General features: G+C 38.5%; 1 protein-coding gene across 8 annotated transcripts in view; it reads right to left on the reverse strand.

Moving 5' to 3' along the window:
- DGKD (diacylglycerol kinase delta) overlaps window positions 1-24,324 on the reverse strand; it is a 71,384-nt gene that overhangs the window by 29,096 nt on the left and 17,964 nt on the right. For 3 of the 8 annotated variants that reach the window (XM_087964810.1, XM_087964811.1, XM_026683858.2), the window contains exons 4-9: window positions 4,241-4,345; window positions 3,879-4,011; window positions 3,362-3,468; window positions 2,216-2,341; window positions 1,534-1,636; window positions 978-1,140 (exon numbers count right to left, since the gene is read on the reverse strand). In XM_087964810.1, coding sequence (XP_087820936.1) covers window positions 978-1,140; window positions 1,534-1,636; window positions 2,216-2,341; window positions 3,362-3,468; window positions 3,879-4,011; window positions 4,241-4,345 — 737 coding nt within the window. Of the gene's footprint in view, window positions 1-977; window positions 1,141-1,533; window positions 1,637-2,215; window positions 2,342-3,361; window positions 3,469-3,878; window positions 4,012-4,240; window positions 4,346-6,962; window positions 7,034-8,346; window positions 8,436-10,146; window positions 10,261-15,194; window positions 15,326-24,324 lie in introns of those variants that run through there. The other 5 variants (XM_087964813.1, XM_087964812.1, XM_026683935.2 and 2 more) reach the window with 5 other exon arrangements.

Raw genomic sequence — 24,324 nt, forward strand, 5'->3', positions numbered from 1 at the left:
TACATCTTTATTAAGCAGTACATCTGCTTAAAAAAAACACCCAGTTTTTTGCATTCCAACACACACATGATATTATGGAGCCCTGTAAAGGAGAAGTTATTTTTATGCTAGATGTGAATGGAATAAATACACATTGGACAACTGGTCAATGAATGAGCACTTGCTTTGCATGCAGAAGATGTTAAATTAAAGGCCCTCAGTGGCAAATTTTATGGTACCAGGCTGTATAAATAATTTGAAATGATGTAAAATATCTTCATAAGTATGAAATAATTCTTATTCAAAAACATAATTAAAAATCAATCAGAACAATTAAGTATAAGGAAATGACAGCAGCTCTGAGAAGACTGCCTTTAGGTTTAATATCGCCCATACCTATTGATAAAATATACTCACCAAAATAATCTAAGTAATAATGGCAGTGCAATATTTCTTAGGAACAAATTTTGATATATAAAGGTAAGCTCATTATAAATGTGGACAAAACATAACATTTTGTTTTGAGTCTGAAACAAACACACTGCATTTCAGAAGTTCAGACAAACCATTTTAGGAAGATTGTGATTTGGCAAAAATACCAGGTTTCAATAAAAAGTCTGGAAGGTTGCTGTAACAGAGTAGGGCAATGCTCTCTCATTTTTCACTCTCTCTTCCCAATGCTCACTATTCACTCTTAGTCAGCATTCATTTATTCTCCTGTTCTCACCTATCTATTCAATCCCCTCAATTTCCCAGCCATTATGTTTTCCTATCTTTCTTGAACTATGTGCCATTCCTCACTCAATAGTCCTATTTTTTTTTCTGCTCTTCCACTGCTGAAAAACTTTGGTCTGTAACACAACCCCATCTCCAGATCAAACATATACGCTTTAGCTGTATGCCCACTGTATGCCCATATTTCAAACTGTTCCAAATTGGTTATTCTGAGCACAAGGTAAGAATGGTTAATTTTTAAAAATAGAATACGATTTGCCTACCCAAGATGAGGTCCTCCATTCATAAGATCAAAGACTTGTGCAGGATTTAACAGCTGTTTGAATCTTCGTAGGAACTTTACACCCTGGTTGTCTCCACTTTTTGAATTGACAAAGACCAACAAAGGGCTTGTACAAGATGGGGGACAAGTGGCTTTCCAAAAACCTGGGGGGAAAAACAATGATTGAGGAAGATTAATCATTAAACATTTATAGAAAATTAATTATAACTCTTGTTTTACCATTATGGCCTCACCTAAAAGATAAAACAAACTAACTTTTAAAAATTATTTTAGAAGTAGTTTGAAACATAAGTATATAAAATGCAGATCAGATTTGCAATAAAATGTTGCAGTGGAAAACCTTTTTAAAGGGTCCAAATACCCAGAATATTCTATTTCTTCCTTCCCATCACCAGGGATTCCAGTTCTTTCATCTAACTGTAGCTCAGTATGCCATAAGCAATAGATATGTTCAGTCATCAGAGAATACTTCTTAATTCCTGCTCTTGTTCTTTCTGTGACAACACTGACAAGTAGTAGCAACTGTAATGACTTACCATCAGAATCAATGCTGTTTAGAGCTGTGGGAGGGATGACGGACACTTTACAAAGGCCAAGGGGGCATTTTGTTGGCAATAGGTCTCTGCATGAGGTATGTACCTATAACAATAAAATCACATGCACTAAATTTTGTAGTGCCTGGTTTCTGACTTTTTATTTGCTTTTCTAATATTTTTCCCCACACAATAATACAGACATAAAATATCAAAATATTTATTATGTTTAAGATTTGCATTGAGGATACAGTGATACATCTAACATTGCTCGGTATTAGTGTACCACATAATTAAGGTATGCCTTGCCAAAACACAAGAGAGCCTATTAAGACAAGGCCATAGTTAAGTTTCAAATTCCAAATTTGAAAGAATTCAAGAACATTTATTACTTTTTCAAATGGAATTTTTTTAACATGGTACTTGTAAACAAGCCAACTGTTAATTAAATCTCCTTTATTCAACTTAAGAAAATTCTTGGTGCTAACATTATTGCAGCTTGACACTCCTGGTCATAATTGTTCCACATTTTATTATGAATAGCATTTTCTCATAACTACCTAGAAGAATGGTATTTTGCAAAAAAGAAAAAAAACTTGAAATGCTTCCTCAACTTACAAAAATACACCTGTAACATATACCAAAGGAGAGCTGAATCACTCAACAATGCACCATAATAACTTACCATGGCTTTGCACCAAAGACAACGCCAGTCTTGCAAGCGTAGGACACTGCCACATGTTTTATCACACACTGTACATTTGGCACTCACAGGTAGGTTTCCTTCCAGCCACTGATGTGGCATTGAAATCTGTTCAATCAGAATTTATTTTTAACAAGACAGGTTTAAGAGCCATTACAATATAAACAGATATTTCTTCACAAATCCCTTATTTTGTAACACTTTCAATAATAGCATATATTCAAGTCATTTGGAATACAAATCTGCCTTCTTAAATGCTTAAAATAGCTCTGGTGGATTATATAAAGATTGTAGGATAGAGTGCATATATCCAGGCAGGTTTTTACAAATCTGCTTGTCAGCTTACCAGTTCATCTGGTAATGTTCCCATGAAAACTAAATAGTAGCTGTACTTTCTTCTTTTCCTGAAATTTCTCTTATGCTGCTATTTAGAAAAAATGAGAAACAAGGTACTCTTCCCTTGCTTCTTAACATATTCAAATATTAGTGCAACTTACAGAAATATCTCTCTCTCTCTCTCTCTCTCTTCCCCTCCCTCCCTGCCTCTGTCTCTCTCTCACTCCCTAAGTCAGGAGTCTCACAAAGAAGGCAGGTTATATTTCTGCTAGGGTTTAAAAAAGGTAGGAAGCAGCAGCAGAGATTTTACTTGAAGCTCTTTTTTACAGCAGTATCAATTAGAGAAGCACTTCTATACCATACTTTATACATCTACCATGGGGCTCAAAGAACACAAAATATCTTTTTTCAGTCTCACTACTGCTAGGATTAACTAGGATTTATTGTTTACACACACATGAATGAAAAAAGGGATCACCTCTTCTTCAAGGCTTATTGAAGAATCAGGCAAGATATTCTTCAAATGTCTGTTTGGCATTTCTTTGATTATTAGCTTGATATATTTCCATCATTTCAAGAGCACCAAAAATTTCTAACCTCAGGAGTAGCTGTCATTTTAAACAGCATACAATAGTTTCTGAACTGGCTGAAGTGGGAACATCATAGAAATGTTAGAAAAAAAATAAATACTCCTGCACTCCAGAAAGTTAAAAATATCCCTAACTGAAATCTTCGGAGTGTCTTTGATATCTTTGGTAAAAACCACCCTTTGAAAAATGTTATTTTACATACCCCATCTTCCTCTTCAATTATATCCTTTCCAATGGATGCCAGCGTTGTCCACTTGCAGTTATTAGTTGCCCGGACAGCACATCTCTTATGAGCCTTAAATTTGCACACTAACAACAACAAAAAGTGAGTGAATATTGGGAAAATCACATAATGAATTAAGCTGTGAGAAATTGTATTTCCCATCTTTTGTATTCCTCATTTATGGTGTCTGTTTTTGTTTTATTTATTTTTGTTTTTGGGCCAGTATCTTACTTACTGGCAGAATCAAGAATTCATAAACTGGAAGCACATATAGAATCAAAACCTAACATGTTTTACTCTGTACTACAGCCATTTAATTTTTTATGAGTTTTATGAGTCTCTTTGCCAAATATCAGGATATGAAATCCAATACTTCTCTTTATTCTATTAAAATTATTTTTACTATTATTATCTATTTAATGGATAATAGATTTTATAAGTTATTGTAAGCCCATAATTTCATGTGCCAATGAAGATATCATACAGAAATATTTACCTTCACAAGAGAGTCCATGAGATGTGACCCCAGATAATGCCTCTCGACACACATTGCAGTATGTTGGACGTGCATGCGAGCAAGCATACCAGTTATGCATTCCTGAAAAATGGTCCATACTGTACTGGGTAGACTGCAAATTAAATTAAAAGAAACCCTAAGATGATTTAAACATAAATGTAACTTAAAATAAAACACTCATTTTAGCTTTATGAATCAAGTTTTGTGTCAATACAAATTTTATTAAATACAGAAAAACTGAGGTGTAAGAATGCCATTTTTTAATTTAAGTAAGGGAAAAAAGGTACTCAGTATAGTGGGGATACTGTAAGAAATGAATCTATATTTTTATCTAACATTACCTCAAAATGTTCACGATTCTGTACAGTTTTTAGTGCAGCAATCCAGTCTTCCATTTCTTTTCTGTTGTCAGCACATAAGATGAGTTTTCGACATGGGGTAATAACCTGTAAAGTAAGAACATTGTGTCCAAACCCTAGAAATACTAGAAGAGAAGCGAAACAACAAACACCTACCTTATTAGTTTCTATTTTCAAAACGGCAGACTACTTTATCAGAGGTTCTGATTCTGGAAAGATAAAGTATCCTATGATACTCTAGATAACACTTTTATATAGTTTATGGAAACTGTCCAGAGTGATTCTGGGTAAATATGTCAGTGCAACATATAATCATAGTATTAGTATATGATTAGTGATACAAGTGAGCAGAGATATCCTACTGCGCACATTATCAGTCCCCCCCAATTCTACATAATACTTTCACTCAAACTCATGTCTCTGAGACATGAAGACACATTTACATACTATAATTAGAGTTTAAAACAATTTCTGAGGAAACAAAGTAGGCTATTTTAAAGGTTTACATGAAGAGAGTTAAAACTCAAGAGATTATCTTGAGAACAGAAACAATAACAACTATAAAATCTCCAAGGCTATCCCTAGCCTAACTTTGAACTGCTCCAAACATTATCCATTCATTATAATATAGCAGCATGATATCCTCCAAACCACTATTACCACCATAGGTATAAATTGCCTTGCTTCAATTGATAAATCCCTCATTTTCAAACAGTAAAATATTTGCATTCCTAGGTTAGAGAAATAAATCCATTCTTCAGCTTTTGAAATATGTGCCATGCAATTTTCAATATATACAGATAAATAATGCTATGTGTTTTATAGATACATATACAAAGAGGGGTCAATGAAAGTAATGAGCTATATTACAGTATAATTACACACACACACATACACAACACACACACACACAAGCTGTGGTGGCGCAATGGTTAGAATGTAGTATTGCAGGCTAATTTTGCCAACTGCTAGCAATTCAATTGTGACCAACTTAAGTTTGACTCAGCCTTCCATCCTTCCAAGGTCGGTCAAATGAGGACCCAGATTGTTGGAGGCAATATGCTGACTCTGTAAATCACTTAGAGAGGGCTGTAAAGCAATGTGAAGTGGTATATAAGTTTAAGTGCTATTGCTTCTGCTTTAATTTCTCATTTGTATGACTATATATCTAATATGACCTAACAGCTTCTGGCTAGTTCCAAAATAAGAATGTATTTTAACTAACATGCACATATACACACTTTACAGAAACATACCAATATCCATTCTCTGCCTTCTGTTTTACTTTCCAGTCATCCTAAATATAACAGAACAATTACTCTTCTGTGGCTTTTGCAAACAACTGGGAATCATAAACCTTACTTATCTAGGGAAAAAGGCAAGGAATCTGATCTACCAATAAATCCTGAACCATCTTTTGCCTATCTCTGAAGCAAAGAGCACAAGAACAATGCATTCTTTGCTACATTAATGTTTAAAGTACATTAACTATATATAGTACTTTAGTAGAAGCCAAACAATCTAATGTACTGAGCCATACATTAAATCAGCTATATGCTCAACCTTATAAAGACCAAAAGATTTCTTTATCCAAAGCTCTTGAGCTCCCAAAATAATAGTTAATAAGTATGAAAGTATAGATAGAAGGTAGCATTCTGTGAGGTATACATAACCTGCCATACAAAGACAAAGGTACAATGATATTAGCACACTAGGAATTTTAATATCAACCTGACAGAGAACAGTGACAATTCTCTGAATGCGTAACATTTTGTCTGTATTTTATAATTTATAATAATCACTAATTTCTAACTTCTGTAATTTATAGTAAGATAAATCTATGACAATATTTAATAATTTTTAAAGATAGGCTTTATCCCAGAATCAACACAAGCTGGGTTTGAGTAGTTTGAGTTACCATGACCAACTTAATTTGGAAGTAAAATTATGTCTACAAAAGGCAGATTGTGCCTTTTCTCAATATGAATTAAATTAGTATCTATTTCCTATAATGTGTTAATGAGGATGCATTAAAATAATTAAAGAAAAAGGTCAGTTAATGAAAATAAATGAGATGGAAAATCATGCAGAATACATAAAACTGTGATGGAACATAGTAGTCTGGATTCCTAGGAGGGGAGAGGTACATTCCGTAACACTAAAAGGCAGCTCAGTTCAGATAGTTTGTGTGACAGAAAGAGGGTGAAAACAGACCCTTCCTAATAGTTTTCAGAGTTTATCCTTGATGTAGATAGTTGATTGCTTCTCTTTGGCAAGATTCTGTCTACAGATATGGAATAATAAAGTAATTTGCTGGAAGTATTACTATGAGTGCTCCTGTTTTTTGGATCTGCCAAAAAATAGATTATTCCCAGTATAAGTTTATTAATGCACACTGTAGAGCACTAAGAGGCAGAACCAAGGGATTTCTAAAAGGCCCTGAAACAAGGTAGCATCATCTCAGGCCTCTAAATCCCAACACAGGCCACAGCCAAAACTTAGGAACTGTACATGTACCAAACAGGTAAATAAACACAGTAAGCCATCAAGCAGGCTAAAGGCAAACACAAGCATGCCACCAAAAAAGGAGTGTAGAAGGCACATTTTCCTGGAAGGTTACTTTATAGACAAGAAATGTTATAGATGAGATTAATCTCAAATGCAATCTGTGAATCCATGACAGGACATAAAAATAAACACGTACCCTTTATCGTTATTAGTGCCCCTTTACAGCAGACATCATACAGATACAGGAAACATACAGACAAAAATATCCTGCAAAATAAATACACAAAAAGGTTGATCTAATTAAGCAATCCCAAAATTAGAATGCATACATAGAAACAACAGTCTATATACAGACAGCTGAATTCCAATATGTTCTATAATAAGAGCCTACTATTTTGTTGGCTAGGAATGGTGAAGATTGTAGTCCAAGTCATCTGAGCGGCACTAAATTACAAAAGCCTGTACTAAGACAGGCCAAGTGAAAATAGTTTTAAAAATTATTGTACAGGAATATAGACTAAATGTTTTCTCAGAGTATATTCTTATGATAAAAAGGAAAAAATATTTGGAAGATTCTCCTAAAATTAAAGAAAAATACAACCTATTTTATAATTATGTTGGACAGTTTATATTGGTTTAGTCAATGTTTTAAATTTGAAATGAATTTGAAATTGCTTCAATGATTTTTAATTTTTCTACTGACAGATTTTGTATAAGTTATATGTAAATATGATTAACAATCTGATTTGAATATAGTAACTAGATCAACCTTTATGTGTTTAGAATGTACCACAAATTGTCATCTATATATCTATATAACATGACAGAAACATATCAGATTCATGACAGAAGCATGTCAGATTCAAACTCGTTGTCTTATTTGTCTTTCACTATCACACACACAGCGTATTTACAAATGCATGTAGAAAAACCAGTATGAAGCACAGAGAATAAAATATAATACAAAACATATATAATTATCATATTGCTTCCATGCTGAATTGCTTATTAAAGATAATATATTAAGTCAAAACATAAAGGCTGTTTTAGATTGAAGGCCACCAGCATCTGACACAAATTTTCTGTATACTGTCATTCTACGTCAAAGCAATCTCTATAAATATATTCAATAATCAAAATTTTCATATCATTGCTAATCTCATTAAAATAAACATAAGCCTTTAAAGGAAAAAAACTGAGGAAAAATGAATAATTAAGAGCAAAATATATATGCAAAATAACTTTCCTTATTTCCAAATGCTAAAATAATCTCTATGTTCCCCATTTTGTTTTTATTATTATTAAACCTCTTTTTAAAAATTCATTTCCAAAGAGAATGAAATTTATGATTTATTGTCTCATTTTGATTCTGTCAAAATTTTTATCCACTGTGTCACTAGAGCTTTCCCAACATTTGTCAACTGCTCTGAACATTTTCAAAAAAGAAACAAAGGCTTCGATAAAACATGTAATAAAATGTCCCTTTATCGAGACAAATGGCACAATGACCAAGAGACAGAAGAGCAAATTAATGCTAAATTGGCTGGATCTAGATTAGCTTAAAATACATAGAAACATACCTCAAACGAACTTTGAGGTAGACAAAATGAATCTGCTAAAGATAGCTATCCTGATGCAGCCGGCTTCTGAAAACAGCCAACACTGGTGTGTGACAGAGAGTGATAACTATAGCTGTTTCCTCTTTACTCACATCCTGCTTGAACACAGCTTTGTGTCTTATTTGTCGGTCTGGAGTTCCCAAGAATTTCAGAACTTTAAAAAGAATAAGCTATAAGTAGGATGTAAAATAAAATGCAATTCTGCAAATAAAATTGACTAATAACTTTTGGGTTTAACAACCATATTATTCATGTCAAAGTTAGACCTACACACTTCTGTTACTTCAATTATTATGCCGGTCCAATTTAATTTGTTTTTTTATCAGTGAGGACATAAGGAAAATCAAGAAACTCTCACTAGCACAATTATAAAATAAAAGCTTTGATGGGATAAACACATCATCAAAATAGAAACCAAAGGGTAGATGGAAGCCTCTAATATAAAGCTAACAATTTAACTAAACATAGCATTAAAGATATATATACATCTCACAAAAAGAAAACAAAGAATGACAACTGTTGAGGCTTTATGTGTCACTATCTAAGAAATTCATCACAAGGAAAAGAAACCAATGATAAATCACAGATTTGAGTCCAAAAAGCACATGAGGAATGGAAATAAAATCAATTCATAGAGTAAAAGCTGTGATTTGGAGAAAAATCCCAAAAGATACACACATAAGCATGAACTATTCAAATAAAAAGAGGCAAAACGAATCTTTCCCTCCCATGGAAAAATGGATACATTTTGAATAATTTGTCCAAAGCACAAAACAAGTCTCAAAATAAACATTTCAGAACTAAAAACTACTGAACTGCCTACAATTGCTCATATATACATGCAAAAGCCCACATATTTTCCCCACTCCCTTTGCTCTTTTTAAAAAGAAAATTGAACTGGTTGGCTGGGCACATAAAAAAATGAATTTTCAATCTGCTTCTTTCTTTTTCAGAGAATATGCTTGATTCATTTAAGGCTCAGGAGAATGCTATAGAATGGAAGGAATGAAGGCAAACAATTGAGCTTCACAGCATATAAAAATTAATAGTAGTAGTACAGAATTCAGTAGTTAAGTGCAGAGATGATGGTATACAGTGGTATCCAGAGATACAGATCACTGATCTTAAGCTTACTGTATCTAAATAATGCAAAATGTATGCTTTTATTACAATTGTCAAATACACTCTCTAAGAAGCTGGAACAGTTGTTAATTTGTAACCAGATTAGTTTTTAGTATAATATAAAGGTATTTCTACGCAGAGAGATTAAAATATAAGAAAATAATTCACAATTTTATATAAAATTAACAATAAATAGAACACTATAATCCAGATATAAAAATGAATAGGCAATTGTAAATCATTTTCCTACAAGACCTTCATCAAAATGAAAAAAAAATGCTATAAAAACTTCCAAAATATTGGATGCTTTGAGTTATATGTGAAATAAGCCTTATAGAATTTAATATTTTTACAAGCTATGACTTTTATCAATTATTTAATATCTTTTGCAAGAAACTTCAATTAACTATGGTATTTAATTACTTTTCTCTAGACTCTTTTTCAAATATTTCACAGCTCATCATCTCAATTATAGTTTATAGTTATTTTTGTAAAGTTAGAACTGGTGACTTCCTTTATATTGAGAACTTTAACTGAAGATCATCTATTAGATAATATAAGCCAAAAATATGTAAAACCATCTGCTTTTCTCCTTCTTTTTGACAATCTCCTTTGTCCATGAGATATATAAACACATACCTATTTTCTTTTATCCTTGTTCCTCAATTTCTTTTCCCAGAGATTTGAATTGATCACAGACATACTAGGTTTTTATGATAAAGCTTAGGATGTCAGCTTGCCAATTTTTGCTACAGAACAAAGGGAATCATTTCCTTTCTGAAATACCAGCCTGCTTGATATCTATACAAACTTAATAGGGAAGGAAGGAAGGAAGGAAGGAAGGAAGGAAGGAAGGAAGGAAGGAAGGAAGGAAGGAAGGAAGGAAGGAAGGAAGGAAGGAAGGAAGGAAGGAAGAATCTGCAATAGAAAAAAGTCTGTCTGTCTGTCTGTCTCTCTCTCTAATTTTACTAGAAAAGAATTAAACTATTATTTAAGGTAACCATTTTGCATCTACTACCATGAATAAGTAAAGACATTTTCTTTACCCACAGGGATAAGAATGCAATCTGATTAACACTGCTCATCATAATGTCACAACTGCTAATGGGTAGGTTTATCTACAATAACTTTAAACATATCTAGTACAGCAATGCAGATTTCATTTTACACAGTATTTCATTTTTCTTCCAAAGATTACTTAAAACATAAGTAAACTTGCAAAACTGGCTTGACATGAAAAAAAAGCAAGACAAAGAACGATTTGAACAGGAAGTAATGAGGGTTCTAAAACATTACCTTTAGCTCTCTGAAAAACTCTCTGTACCTCACCTTAATTCGTTCAAATAAAATGTGAGACTATGTACAGTAGTAACAAGTGAAACAACTTTCTGATTGCTTCCTTGTTAATATTTATCATTCAGCCTCACCCATAGATAAGTCTATATTCCATATTGCTCTCTCTGCCTTGTTATCTTTTCTTATTTGCAGAAAAATTGCTGACATGAGACTGCATTCTCTGGGAAAAGAGCTCCCAGCTCAGGGTCAAATTCCTTTCTCTAGCTCTAAGATAATTTTAAACAAACCAAAGTTGTAACACATTTAATAAAAGATTGATATAGTAATTGGAAAAGTGCAAAAGAAACAGTCTCTTTCTAACCCAAACCTCAGAAAACAAAAATATGCTTTAGAAGTCCTTAAGCGTATTCCTCATTTTGAAACTTAAATTTCAGTAATGCAACCAAATCAGTTTAATTTTTTAATGGATTTAGATCTATCATATTCCTTTCAAATTAGTTACATGAGTAACCAGCACTTCTTGCTGAAGGGATCCTGTGGTCTTAATGGGTTAGTAAAATATTCCTAAAAATTACAAATACACACCAAATTCACTTGTTATGTAAGTCAGCACAGCCTTCAGGATGAAAGTCTCATGCCCTCTAGATATTTTGATCTTCAATTTCTGCAATTTTTTGCCATTGTCCATTCTGGCTGATGGAGTTCAAATGTAAAATAGCTGAAGGATATTAGATTGATTCTCCAGACAACCTCTCATGAAACTTAAGTAAGAATATACCAATCTTGTAAAAATGAAATATATTCTATTACATCTTTTTAAAAAAGGCAACCGCAATAAGGACTTTGTAGACCATATCTGGATTAACTTTATAGATTAGGAAGCACAATCTACTCATTTATTGAAGTTGATTCTGAATTGTTTATTATATAAATTGCCATCACAAATGTCAATATATGATATCTATATCGCTGGTTTTAGATGTTAAAATGCCACCCTGACCTCCTTGAAAGAAGTCTAGTATACTCTAGGACAATGATGGCTAACCTTTTCGTCGTTGCATGCCGAAAGTGTGTGCACACGCGTGCAATGCGCACATGACTCCCCACCCAGTACATGCATGCATGCTCCCGTGCATGCCCCGCCACCTCTGCGCATGCACGGACCCCCGTGCACGCCATGCCTCTGCACATGCACGTGTGTCTCCAAGCCACACCCCCCACACATGCGCAGTAGATACCCAGCAATCATTTGGCTGGCAGGAGGTGTGCGCGCATGCACAGTAGACCTGATCTGGGGCGACGGCTCGCATGGCAGCAGAGATAGCTCTGTGTGCCACTTCCGGCACGCATGCCATAGGTTTGCCATCTTGGCTCTAGGATAAAAGGACTACAGAGAGATAAGCCAAGTGACTCAAATAGGAAATGTAATATAATATAAAAACTGGCTCTTGCTCTATTTGCAGCTTTGCAAACAAAGTACAAACATATGCTGAGAACAAAAGAACAGAACAGAGTTCAGTGTTCCTGTTTAACATATGGAAACAAGCCTGCTTCCTCAAGGAATGTTAATCTCCTGATTTAAGTATCTGATTTAATTGTCAATATATTTCTACCTCATTATTACTCATCTGAGTACATTTGAGATAACAAGTAAAAAGCAAAATTGAACAATGCATAAATGCAACATCACAACAGTCTTTAGAAAGAAGTATCTCCATGATTAAAAAAATAAATGTGCAATAAAAAGCAAAACTGAACAATGCAGAAGTCCAAAATCAAACAGGATTGTAATTGTCTTTAGAAAAAAGTACCTCGATGAGTAAAAAATAAATGTGCAATAAGCAGACTTTCTCCAAAGATTAATTACACCCCAAGAATCTGAAATTAAGAATCTCTACAGGTTATTATCAATAAATCCATAAACAGGGGATCTATATTTCCATTCACTTTTTTAAAATAAATAGCAATTTTTAATGTAAAATTATTTAATTAAAATACTAAATGCAAAAAGCAAATAGTAACAATTCAACCAGCTTAAAACAGTGTCAAGTAAGAACTAACTTAAAGGCTTGTTGAAAACAAAAATATTTTCTAACGAAAACCAAAGGTGGCATCTCTGAGATCAGTTTAGACAACACCACTGAAAACATATAGTTTATTGATTCCCATTAACTGATATTTACATAACCTAATTCCATGAATATTAGAAATTAGGATTTGGTCCCTAACAACAAAAGTCATTGTTCATTCTATTGATGTGTAGACCTGGTCATATCGAATGTAAACAATCTGTCTCATTCACAGATAATATGGAATGTCTTTCCTTTATATAAATAGTCCTCATACCTTTGTGTTTCAAAATCTGAGTATTTCTTGAAGCACTACTGAACACAAACATCTAATGAATTGATTTACAATCTCAAAGTTTTTTTTTTTACTACAAGCTATAGTTTGGGAATACTTCACTATTAATACTATTTTTCATTTGAGAAGCAATCTTACTGGCATTTATTAGGGAATAAATCCCATTATTTAACATGTAAGGTAAATAGGGGCCATAAGTATTCAGTTCATTGTCTTGAGTTACATATACATAAAATGCAGAATAAAAATGTAACAATAATAACAATAATGATGATGATGCTTTTTAGTAACTGGACCAGTCTATAGTATTATAATACCTCTCTGGAAGGGAAGAACAGGGAAGCACATAACATAGGGATGCACAAATTTTGTGGAGCTGTGACTCCTAAAATGTCATATAAATGTGTATGGTCCCCATCACAAATCAATTATTTCATTGGGTTAGTGATGGTCAAGAAATAGATAATAAAATAAATAAAATAATAAAATAAAATGGGAGATGACTCACAGTTCGACAACCTCCAGCATATTGTGTTTTTTTCTTGTTTCAAGCAATACATTCAATATAAGAAGCAAAACAGGTATTTTACCTTCAAGGAAATATACCCATCCTCTACCATTAATGTAAGAATGTGCCAGATGTATTGTTTAGTAGACAGGCATGATATTCCCCTCTGAAAAAAAAAATCTGAAAAGTAGTCAGGGGTGTCTTTTCCTTCCGACCTTGCCCTCCTCCCCAAATCTAATCACCCCCCCACACACCATCGACAGGACCCTGGAGGCACTGGATCCTAATTATCAACGGCGGGAAGGGAGTAAAAAAAGAAAGGGAAAAAAATTCAGAATTGTTAATCAAGGGAGCTCCGGTTCCAGTCGCCGCTCCAAGCTCTTTTTTTCCCCCCCCTCCGCGTGACTTCCCGCAGGGGAATTTTCCAGTAAATGAACATTGCTTTCGCTCTCTGGAGGGAGCTGCAGCCGTCTGGCTCTTTCCACACCTCCGCATCCCCGGGAAACCTCTCCCCCCTGCCCCATGCCACCCTCGTCTTCTTCCCTTCTCCCGCCTTCCCCTGCCTCGCAAGGTAGGTAGCCAAGCCGCTGTTCAGCTCGTCCGCTTGCCAAGCCAGCCAGCCAGCCCACCCGCCCGCCACAGGTATGGGACTCCAAACTAACAGTGCTGCTTATTGAGTCGGAGGTGGGGAGGGAGGTAGGAATTAGGGGGAGAGGGGACAGAAGGGGTGAGGAACAGGAGAGGAGACGCCTTGGAAACCATGTAAGAACTTTTCTGCTTCCGATTACCCCCATGCTTACAAGTTGCAAAGGAAACACGGAACTCAAAACAGCCCAGCTGCTCAGCTCAGTTCGGGTCTTCCTCCCCACCACTTAAAAACACGGAGTTCTGGCACTTCCCACGCTTGCAAGCGGAGAGAACCGGCTGGCTTTTTTCCACCGACCAGTGGCAACTTTGCAAAAAAGGCATAATAATGATGATGATGATGATGATGATGATGATGATGATGATGATGATGATGATGATAAAAGAAAAAAATCAGAATTCCGATTTTAGTCGGAAGAATATCATGTATGGTAGATTAAACATACTGAGGAAAAGGCAAGAAGAAATAGAGAATACTAGAGCAGAAATAATTTTAAATGTTTTAAATGTTATAATTAATGCCAAAAAAATTACTTACTGTTTGTTCTGCAGATAGAATTCTAATTCCAGGGTGCTCATTATTTGATAAACAATTTTATAGATATCAAAATCTATAGAAATAAATATTTTAACTCATTTAAATGAGGAAATTAGGTGTTACATTATAATGAGTGCAAACTTCGTATCTGATCTTCATCTCTTTCTGTGCTGGAAAATATGGCATTTCTAATTGCATCTCTGGAAGCAATATTCTCTCATGTACTTTCAGTTCTAAAATGCATCCATTTACACCATAACACAGAATAGAGTAACATGGTGAAATCCATCAATGTTATCACTACAAAGAAACAGAAAAAAAAACTGATAAACTTACTCTAAAATGTCTGCTTCCTGATGGATTTTAATAATTAAGAACATGCGGTCTTCAGTAGTTCTGCTTCTCTTTTCTTAAATAAAGTCATAATATCACCATCAATATTTTTCTACTTCATGTCCCTGAGTTTGGATCTTCTTTCTTTTATAGCAAGTAAGTTATTAAAAATTTGTAACAATAACAGGAATATTTCTTCCCTCAACCAAATTCTGGAAATTCTGATTCAAACTGATTAGCTGTATTCTGAAAGAAAAGCAGGGGCAGAAATCTGCTGGCAGAAAATTCAGGACACAGACACTGCTGTGAAAACATGTTGTTTCCGGTCTGTGGTAGAGTCAAGAGGTACTTCCTAGAAGAGAGTGCATGAAGACTTCCAGAGATGAACTCCACCCCTACCAGCAACACAAACTTCAGTTGTAGAGGGCAGTCCTAAGGGAATAAACATAGTGGACAACTCTGCCCTCCCATTGGCACAAGAGATTCTGTCTGTTTATATACTACGGGCCTTCATCTTTGGCTGGGAACATTTCCCCTGGATTTTCCCTAACCTCAGAGGTAGCAAATATAGATTCGGTCTTGATATTTCAATGAAAGTAATTCAGAACGATGAAAATGACATTCCTGGTAGACAAAAGGCTATCGACACATTTCCTCAGTTTTATTTTTAAATAATGATTTAATGGGAACAGAAGAAGTTAATACTATCCAGTTTATGAAAAGTATATATATATATATTACAGCTGTTTAAGCTTTAAGAGTAATATTAACTAAAGAGACTTCTTTAATAAAAAGCTTATTCATAAAGTGAATTCAAGTATTGAAGCAGTATCTTTTTTTCAGTTCAGGTGGAGGCCTGAAAAAAGTCAGGATGCTTTAATGAATATTAGGTTCATTAGATGTGAAGATACACACACACACACACACACACACACACACACACACACACACAGAAGCAACACCAAGAACAATTTCTTTTAAAATTCCACAAAATACATAGAAAGTATTTCTTGTATCTTCCTTATATCCTATCTTATTTTCTCTCAACAAAATGTTAGTTTTCAGGCCGAGAAAAAGAGCGTTGTCTTACCTGAATGCTGCTTCTCATCACGACGATGGAGAATCCATACCTGGGTTGACACATGGCATTCTGCCTGGAGACTGAGTCCATAATTTTAGCCACACCCCTTGTCAACTGTCACTTTCTCCAGTTCATGACAAAGGCATGGCATCTGAAGGACTCGTTGGTGGCACTGGCTCCTCCAGTGTTACTGTGCTGGACGAAGGACCTAACTGCCTCCTAGGGAGGGAATGGATTCTCCATCGTCGTGATGAGAAGAAGTGTTCAGGTAAGACAATGCTCTTTCTCCAGCACAGCGACTGGAGAATCCATAGCTGGGACGTACCAAAGCCTGGTGTTCCTATGGGCGGGGATTGTGGTTCTGAGTCCCCCCTACCTACATGCACTCGCTGAAGTACCCTCCTCCCAAAGGCAGCCTCAGCAGAGGCAAAGGAGTCCAACTTATAGTGGCACACAAAGGGAGATGGTGAGGATCATGTTGCTGCCCTACAGATTTCCTCGATCGAAGCCTGTGTCGCCCATGCAGCTGTGGTGGCAGTGCTTCGAGTCGAGTGAACAGTCATTCATCTGGGGGCTGGAATCGACTGTGTCTCGTAGGCCTTTGCAATACACACCCTTATCCAATGGCTTATGGTCAATAGAGTGACCTTTGAACCTAGAGAGGAAGGTTGAAATGAGATAAACAGCAATTCCAATTTTCAGTGAGGCAACGTCCGTTTTATGTACCTGCGTAAGGCCCTACTTACGTCCAGAGTGTGCCATCTCTGTTCCAGCGGATGGGAAGGAGCTGGACAGAAACTGGGCAACACTATCTCCTGGGCCACTGGTGGAACCAGAAGTTGATCTTGGGGACGAAGGAGGGATCCAGATGTAGAACCACCCTGTCTGCATAGAAGGTGCAGAGTTCCCCTCTTACAGAGAGAGCAGCTAGTTCTGAAATTCGCCTGGCCGATGTGATGGCGACTAAAAAGGTGACTTTAAAAGACAAAAACCACAGACTCATAGACCTGACAGGTTCGAAGGGTGGTAAAGTAAAGGCGTGTAAAACCTTAGCTAAGTCCCAGGTTGGATATCTGCGAACAACAGGTGGCTTTAAATTAGCCGCCCCCCTCAAAAACGACAGGATGGTGCACTATGGAGTCTAAGTCCCCATAAGTCAATTCTGAAGACAAGGCCGTTACTTGTCTTCGCATAGTATTAGGGGCTAACCCTTTATCCAGACCCTCTTGCAAGAAGTCCAGGATCTGAGGGTGGAGACTGCTGTGGGATTCAGACTTGACTTAACACACCAACTACAGAATGTCTTCCAAGTAGAATGGTAAATTCTGTTGGTGAAAGGCCTCCTGGAAGCCTATATTATCTGAATCAACCTTCTTGAGAAGTTGTCCCTCGTCAGGAGCCACCTCTCAAGTGCCAGTTGGTCAGTTGGAGCCACTGAGGCTCTGGATGGATCAAAACCCCCTGGCTGAGAGAGATCCTGTCTTGAGGGATTCTCCAAGGCTGTGGACACAGAGAGACTGACAAGGTCTGCAAACCATGGCTGCCTGGTCCAATGGGGCACGATCAGCAAGAGCTCCGCCTGCTCCACGAGAAGTTTCCAGATTACTCCCTGTACGATGGGGAGAGGAGGGAAGGCATACAACAGTTCCCTGGGCCAAGGACAGCGGAGGACATTGACTCCCTCTGCACCCAGGGTTGGAAACCTTGTGAAGTATCTGGGCAATTGTGAGTTCGTCAGGGTGGCGAATAAGTTCGGGACTGGACGGCCAAACCTCTGACACAGTTCCCAGAAGATGCCTGGGTACAGTCGCCACTCTGAGTGGTCCACCATGATCCGGCTGAGAAAGTCTGCCTGCATGTTTGCCAACCCCGAGATGTGTTCCGCCTCGATGGAACTCAGGTGAGTCTCTGCCCAGAGAAATAGTTGGTCCGCCTTGCACATGAGAGACCTCGAATGGGTTCCCCCCGGCGGTTGATATGCGCTTTTGCAGCCACATTGTCTATCAAAATCAATAGGTGTTGTCCCTCTACCGTGGCTTCAAAGTGACAAAGGGCAAGTTGGATGGCTCGGAGCTCCAGCCAGTTGATGTTGTTCTTCAGGTCTGCCTGAGACCATTGTCCTTGAGCCAACTGTTGTTGGAGATGCCCCCCCATCCGAAAAGGCTGGCATCTGCGGTCAAGGTCAGACAGCTGGGTTCTTTGAATAGTGTTTCCCTGGCTATCGCTGGGGACACCCACCACCTGAGGGACCTGAGAGTCTCTAATGGGACCCTGACCTTGACTCTGGAATTACTGCTCCCTTTCCTCTGGAAATGTAGGAGGAAGCATTGCAGAGTTTTAGGTGTGATCTGGCCCATGGAACAATGGCTTTGCAAGAGACCATCTTTCCCAGGAGTTGAGAGAGATCTAACAACGGAACCAAGCATTCTGTCCTGATTTGAGGGACCAAGGGCTTGATACTGTCCTCTCGCTCCCGGGAAAGGTAGACCTCACACAGCCTGGTGTCTATCACTGCTCCTAAATGGAGCAGTCAAGTGGTCAGAACCAGGTGACTTTTCTGAAAGTTTATAGAGAATCCGTGTTCCTGAAGAACACAGATTGTAGTCTCTAGATCCTGCTGGGCAAACTGGGACAAGGACAATTGGATGAGAATATCGTCCAGGTAGCACTGGGGACACACCGGGATGGACCTGAGGTGCACCACCAGGATCTTTGTGAATGACCTGGGAGCTGAGGCTAAACCGAACGGTAGAGCTCTGTACTGGAAGTGAAGATCCGAGTAACAGAACCTGAGGTACCGTCGGTGCCAGGGATGGATGTGGATGTGGAGATAAGCTTCTGTCAAATTGATCGATGACAGGAGGTCACCCTCTCTGATGCCGTCCAAGATTGACTGCAGAGAATGCATTTTGAACCTCTTGTACATCAAATGGACGTTTAACCGTTTGAGGTCCAGAATTGGTCTCCATCACCCCGAGGCCTTCGGAACAAGGAAGACAATCAAGTAAAATCCGTGCCCCCATTGATCTTCCAGAACTGGCTCAATGGCCTGGATCTCCAGGAGGTGTTGGGTCACCTTGTCCATGAGATCTCTCTTGGTGGTGTTTCTGGAGATGGGGCGATGGTCAAAGTGCCTCGGAGGAATGGAGAAAAATTCCAGAATTAGGCCGAATCTTAGAGTGTTGAAAATCCACAAGTCCGAAGTCATCCTTTCCCACTGGTGGGCAAAGAGACCTAGGCGCCCGCCAATGGGTGGAGAGCTGTGGCAGTCACTTGAAGAGGCGAAAGGGACGTCCCCCCTTCCCCCACAAAAGGGCTGCGGATGCTGTTGCTGTCTAAACCTATCCCGGAAAGGAGGTCTGTCCTGTAGGTCAGACCTGGGGGGAAAGGAACACTGAAAGGAGAAGGAATCAGCAACATTGTCCGATTGACGAAAGGAAGGCTGACGCCCATAAGGCGAAGCCACCTATCAGCTCTCTTAGTGACGGAGGACAAGAATTTACGCTTGTCTTGTTCTCCATTAGAAATGGGTTCAAGGCCTCTCCAAAGAGAGTTGAACCTGTGTAGGGAGCAGAAGCCAACCTCCATTTGGTCTTTGCATCCGCCTGCCATTGGCAAAGCCATAAGAGCCTATGGGAGGTGTTGTTAGAGGTGAGAGCCCTAGAGGAGAAACAGGCAGCATGCAATGAGAAATCAGCCCAAAGCTCGATTGCTGCCACCAGCTTGTTAATGTCCTGGTGAATGCGTGTGTCCTCTGGGGAAACTCTTGCCTGTAACTCCTTAAGCCAGAGTAAGGAGGTCCTTACAAAAAAGGAGGTAGCTGTGGCTGCCTTAAGCGCCCAAGCATTGGCCAAGTGTGTACGGTGGAAATTCAATCCCGCCTTTCTATCCTTGGCCTTTAAGGCCTCAGCAATGTCCCCAGAGACCGCTGAGGGGGAAACAAGACAGGCCAAAGGATCATCCATTGAGGGTAACTCCAAAGTATCTGACAAGGAAGGAGCTATACTGAAGTGCCTCCTATCATTACTGCCTAGTTTGGGAAAGTCCCAGGTTGGCTCCACTGCCTTTGAACAACCTCAGGAAAAAACCTGGGACAAGGGATGTTCTCCTGCATAATGACTGGTTCAGATAACTCAGCCTTGCCTAACACTTGAGGACCTGAGGGTTCCACAGGTGTGGATGAAGGGTTCTCAATTTGGGCAGTGGCCTTGGCTTTATGAAGGAAGGACCTGAACAGCGCTGGATGGAAGAGTCCAGTAAAAGGAGGGGATCAGGAACCATCTCAAGCTCATCATCAGAGAAACCTTGATCCAACTCCACCTCCTGTAATGCAGAGGCTCTATCCCTGAATGAGTGGGCTGGGGATGCAGACCTTATGTGATTGCTCAGCCTCTCTAGCATACAAATAATGGTGAGGTTGTTGGGAATGTGTCTCAGAAGAGATAGAAACAGCCCTGCTCCCCAGATGCAGAGTATTGGCCACACCCTGGGAGATAGCACGTGAAATGAGGACCTTAAGTTCCTCAGATAGGCCAGGCTCATGCCTCTCAGCTGGGCGGAGTCCCACCAGTTGGGGTAAAAGTAGCTTCAGGGGCTAAAGATCTCTGCCTAAGCTGGGGATCAGGTCCTACAGTTGCCCTACAGCCAAAGGGAAATTAAATTGCTCAGTTTGAATCAAACCTTCTGTTGGAAATATAGAAAAATGTTCCCTATTGCCCTCTGGTGACCAGCTCATAGGAACTGCAGCAGTCGCCTGCAAAGCCGGATTGCTTCAGACAAAGCAAGAGCTGGGATACTTTCCTGAGACTCTCTTTGTGCTCTGGAAATTTGTTTCCTCAGAGCTCTCATTTTCCTGTCCCCATCCTTTTCTTCACCCTGGAAGGTTTTCTGGAATAAAGGACCTTCGCTTTAACTTTTCCAGCAGCCTCCTGGCTGGCTGATTTGCCTCTTCTGGAGCTGGCTCTTTTGCTGGGAGGTGAAGAAGAAGAAGAGGCTTCCTGCCCTGCCAGGCTGTTGGCCGTCAGAAACTGATCAGCCCTCTTGACAGCACTTTGGCCCCTTCATTGACTGCTGCTGAAGTGGGGCTAAAGAAGGCTGGGCTGTGGCGGCAAGCCAGCACGCTGTCCCTGTAGCTCTCAGTCTGAAGCTCTCAGGAAAAAGGCAAAACTGAGGATGGCCAAGCCAAAGGAGACTTCCAAACTAGCCTCTCCTTAACACAAGCGGTGCTAAAAAGCTAAACCTCAAAGTTGCTAAAGCCGCTACAGCCACTAAACCGGAAAAAAGAAAAAAAAACTTTTAAAAGGCAAAACAACAGCTGTTTAGCGACTCGTTAAAAAAGCAGCGCCTAGGCAAGCGAAGCCTCGGGTGAGCGACGGGTTCCCCACCCAGGGGGAACCCCCCCCCCCCCGCCCGACAGAAAGCAGCTTCAAAGGAGGAAAACTACAGGGACTCTAAGGGCAACAAAAAGAAAAGGAAAAAAGCCTCAGCAGTGTTTTAAAGCACTGCGAAAGCTAACCTGACAGCACAGAACGACCTATTGAAGAATCCACACTTCTGTCTGGAGATTGAGGAGCCAATCAAGCCACAACCTCCTAGGGCAAGACTGAGTCATGAATTGGGGAAAGTGATAGTTGACAAGGGGTGTGGCTAAAATTATGGACGCAGTCTCCAGGCAGAATGGCATGTGTCAACCCAGCCATGGATTCTCCAATCGTTGTGCTGGAGAACTTTCTATTATCAAAGAAATGTATGGTTTCTTGCAAGTCAAAATTTGTATTTATTAATTAAATTTGTCCAACTCCATAGCATTTCCTGGTAATGTACAACAATAAAGGGTACAGTATTAAGACAACACAATGAAAAAGAAAGAACAGTGGTGCTAAGATTTAGCCACAGAATATAAAACCTCTCATACATATTTCCGTTGGAGGCCTACTATTCACTCTAAGAAAAGGAAAAGTCATATTTTTAAGGACTATCTGAATGAGAATTGCATAAGGGTCATATGCCTCTCTGAAGGGGATGCTGTTCTAGATGGCAAGCAATGTGACAGAGAAAGCCAACAGTATTTGATCAATAAATCAGATACACACCCATCTTAAACCATATTCTGGTTGGCATATAGCCAAGAATCAATAACAACAGGAACAAAACAAACAACAGGAAAAAATAACAGAAAAACCTGGCATCACAGACACACTTCCTTGATTCAATCTACAACATTCTCCTCCCAATCTGACCTCACCATATCTCAAACTTTCGGAAGATAGCCAGGTCTTAAGTCCTTTCCTGAAGGTTAAAGGTTGGAGACCTGTTCGATCTGGCAGAGGAGATGTTTCATAAGGCAGGAACTGCAACGGAGAAGGTGCAATTGATTGTCCCATGGGTATAATGTGGATAACTGCAGTGGCCCCCAACCTTTTGGGCACTGGGGAGCTTTCTGTGGAAATCACATGGTTTTTCTGCTGCCTGCATGCCACAAATGGGGTTTCACTTGTTTGCGTGGCCCAGTTGCTGGCATGCCACAGATCGGTGCCAGTCCATGGACCAGGGGTTGGGGACCCCGCCATACTGTATTAGCAATAGCAATAGCACTTAGTCTTATATACCGCTTCACAGTGCTTTTACAGTCCTCTCTAAGCTGTTTACAGAGTTAGCATATTGTTCCCAACCATCTGGGTCCTCATTTTACCGACCTTGGACGGATGAAAGGCTGAGTCAACCTTGAGTCTGGTGAGATTTGAACTGCCAAATTGCAGGCAGCCAGCAGTCAGGAGAAATAGGCAGCACTGCAGTCTAACCACTGTGCCATCAGGGTGATGATTCCTTTATATCAAACTTTTAAACAACAGATTACTAATTATTTATTAACTTTTAAAATCTAAGCAAGAGATCTTCATATTTGCTAGAGACTATAATCAAGCATAATTCAAAATTATAAAGAAAAAGATAGATTGTGATAAACTAAGCTGATGTACCCTTTCTTCTTCTTTTTCTGCCCACAATTTTAAAGACTCCCAAGCATAATTATCTGTCAGCAGCAGAACTGCATTGATTCAACAGGAAGTTCAACTAAATCCAAAATGAACTGTAGAAAGCTCTTAAACCAACATGTCTCATTTTGAAAAGTGTACCTAAAATGGTATGCCTTTTCTGTTTAGTGTATCATCAAAGTATACAGATAACAAAAGCTACAGAAAAACATATTGAGAAGAAAATGCTACTCTTCAAAAAGAAATCTACAGGTTATATAAATGCTACCAAAGAAACTCAGCTGTATGGTCTTTATGTTAGGCAATTTTATAAGAGGTATTAACAAGATCTATGAAAACTATGATTTCATTTCTTTTTATATAACGTATATTATAGAATCATTGTATGCAGTGACTGTAAGGGATCATGGGGCTTATCTAGTCTATTTTCCTAGTGAAGCAACCCACTGTTACAGCATTTTGGACAGCCTGTTTAAATATCTCCACTTCACTGCCTCTGTAATTATTAAACAGTTTTTATTGTTAGAAACAATTTCTTGATGTTCAGCTAAAAGCTTGTTCCTTGCAATTTAAAATTCTCATCTTTTGTCTTATGTTCTGAAATAACTCTGGCAAGTTATGTCCCATTTAACATATGAAAGCCCTTCTGATACTTGAAGATAACCATCATATGTCCCCAAGGCCTCCTCTTTTCTAGGCTAAACATATCCACTGTCTCCAACTGTTCTTCCAGTGTTTCCTTCCAGGAACTTATCATTATAGTTGTTCTCTGGACATGTTCCATTTGTCAATGTCCTTCTTAAAATGTGCTGCATAGAAACAGACACTAAAAATTGTTATACTATTCCCAAAGCTTGAAATAATATCCTATACAGTAAAATTCTTTGGCTTGCTGGAGAACTTAGGAATTGATATACCGTATTTTTTGGTGTATAACATACACTTCCTCCTCCCCAAAAGTGTGTGGAAATGTCTGTGCGTCTTATACAGCGAATGTTGCCGAAGCCCCGCCCACCTGCTGGCCCCTTCGGCCTCTGCCTCCCAGCAATTTGCCTCCTTG

Source organism: Notechis scutatus, chromosome 4, assembly GCF_049901735.1.
Source record: "Notechis scutatus isolate UNSWTSFEM ecotype Mainland chromosome 4, rNotScu1.2, whole genome shotgun sequence".
NCBI lineage: Eukaryota > Metazoa > Chordata > Lepidosauria > Squamata > Elapidae > Notechis > Notechis scutatus.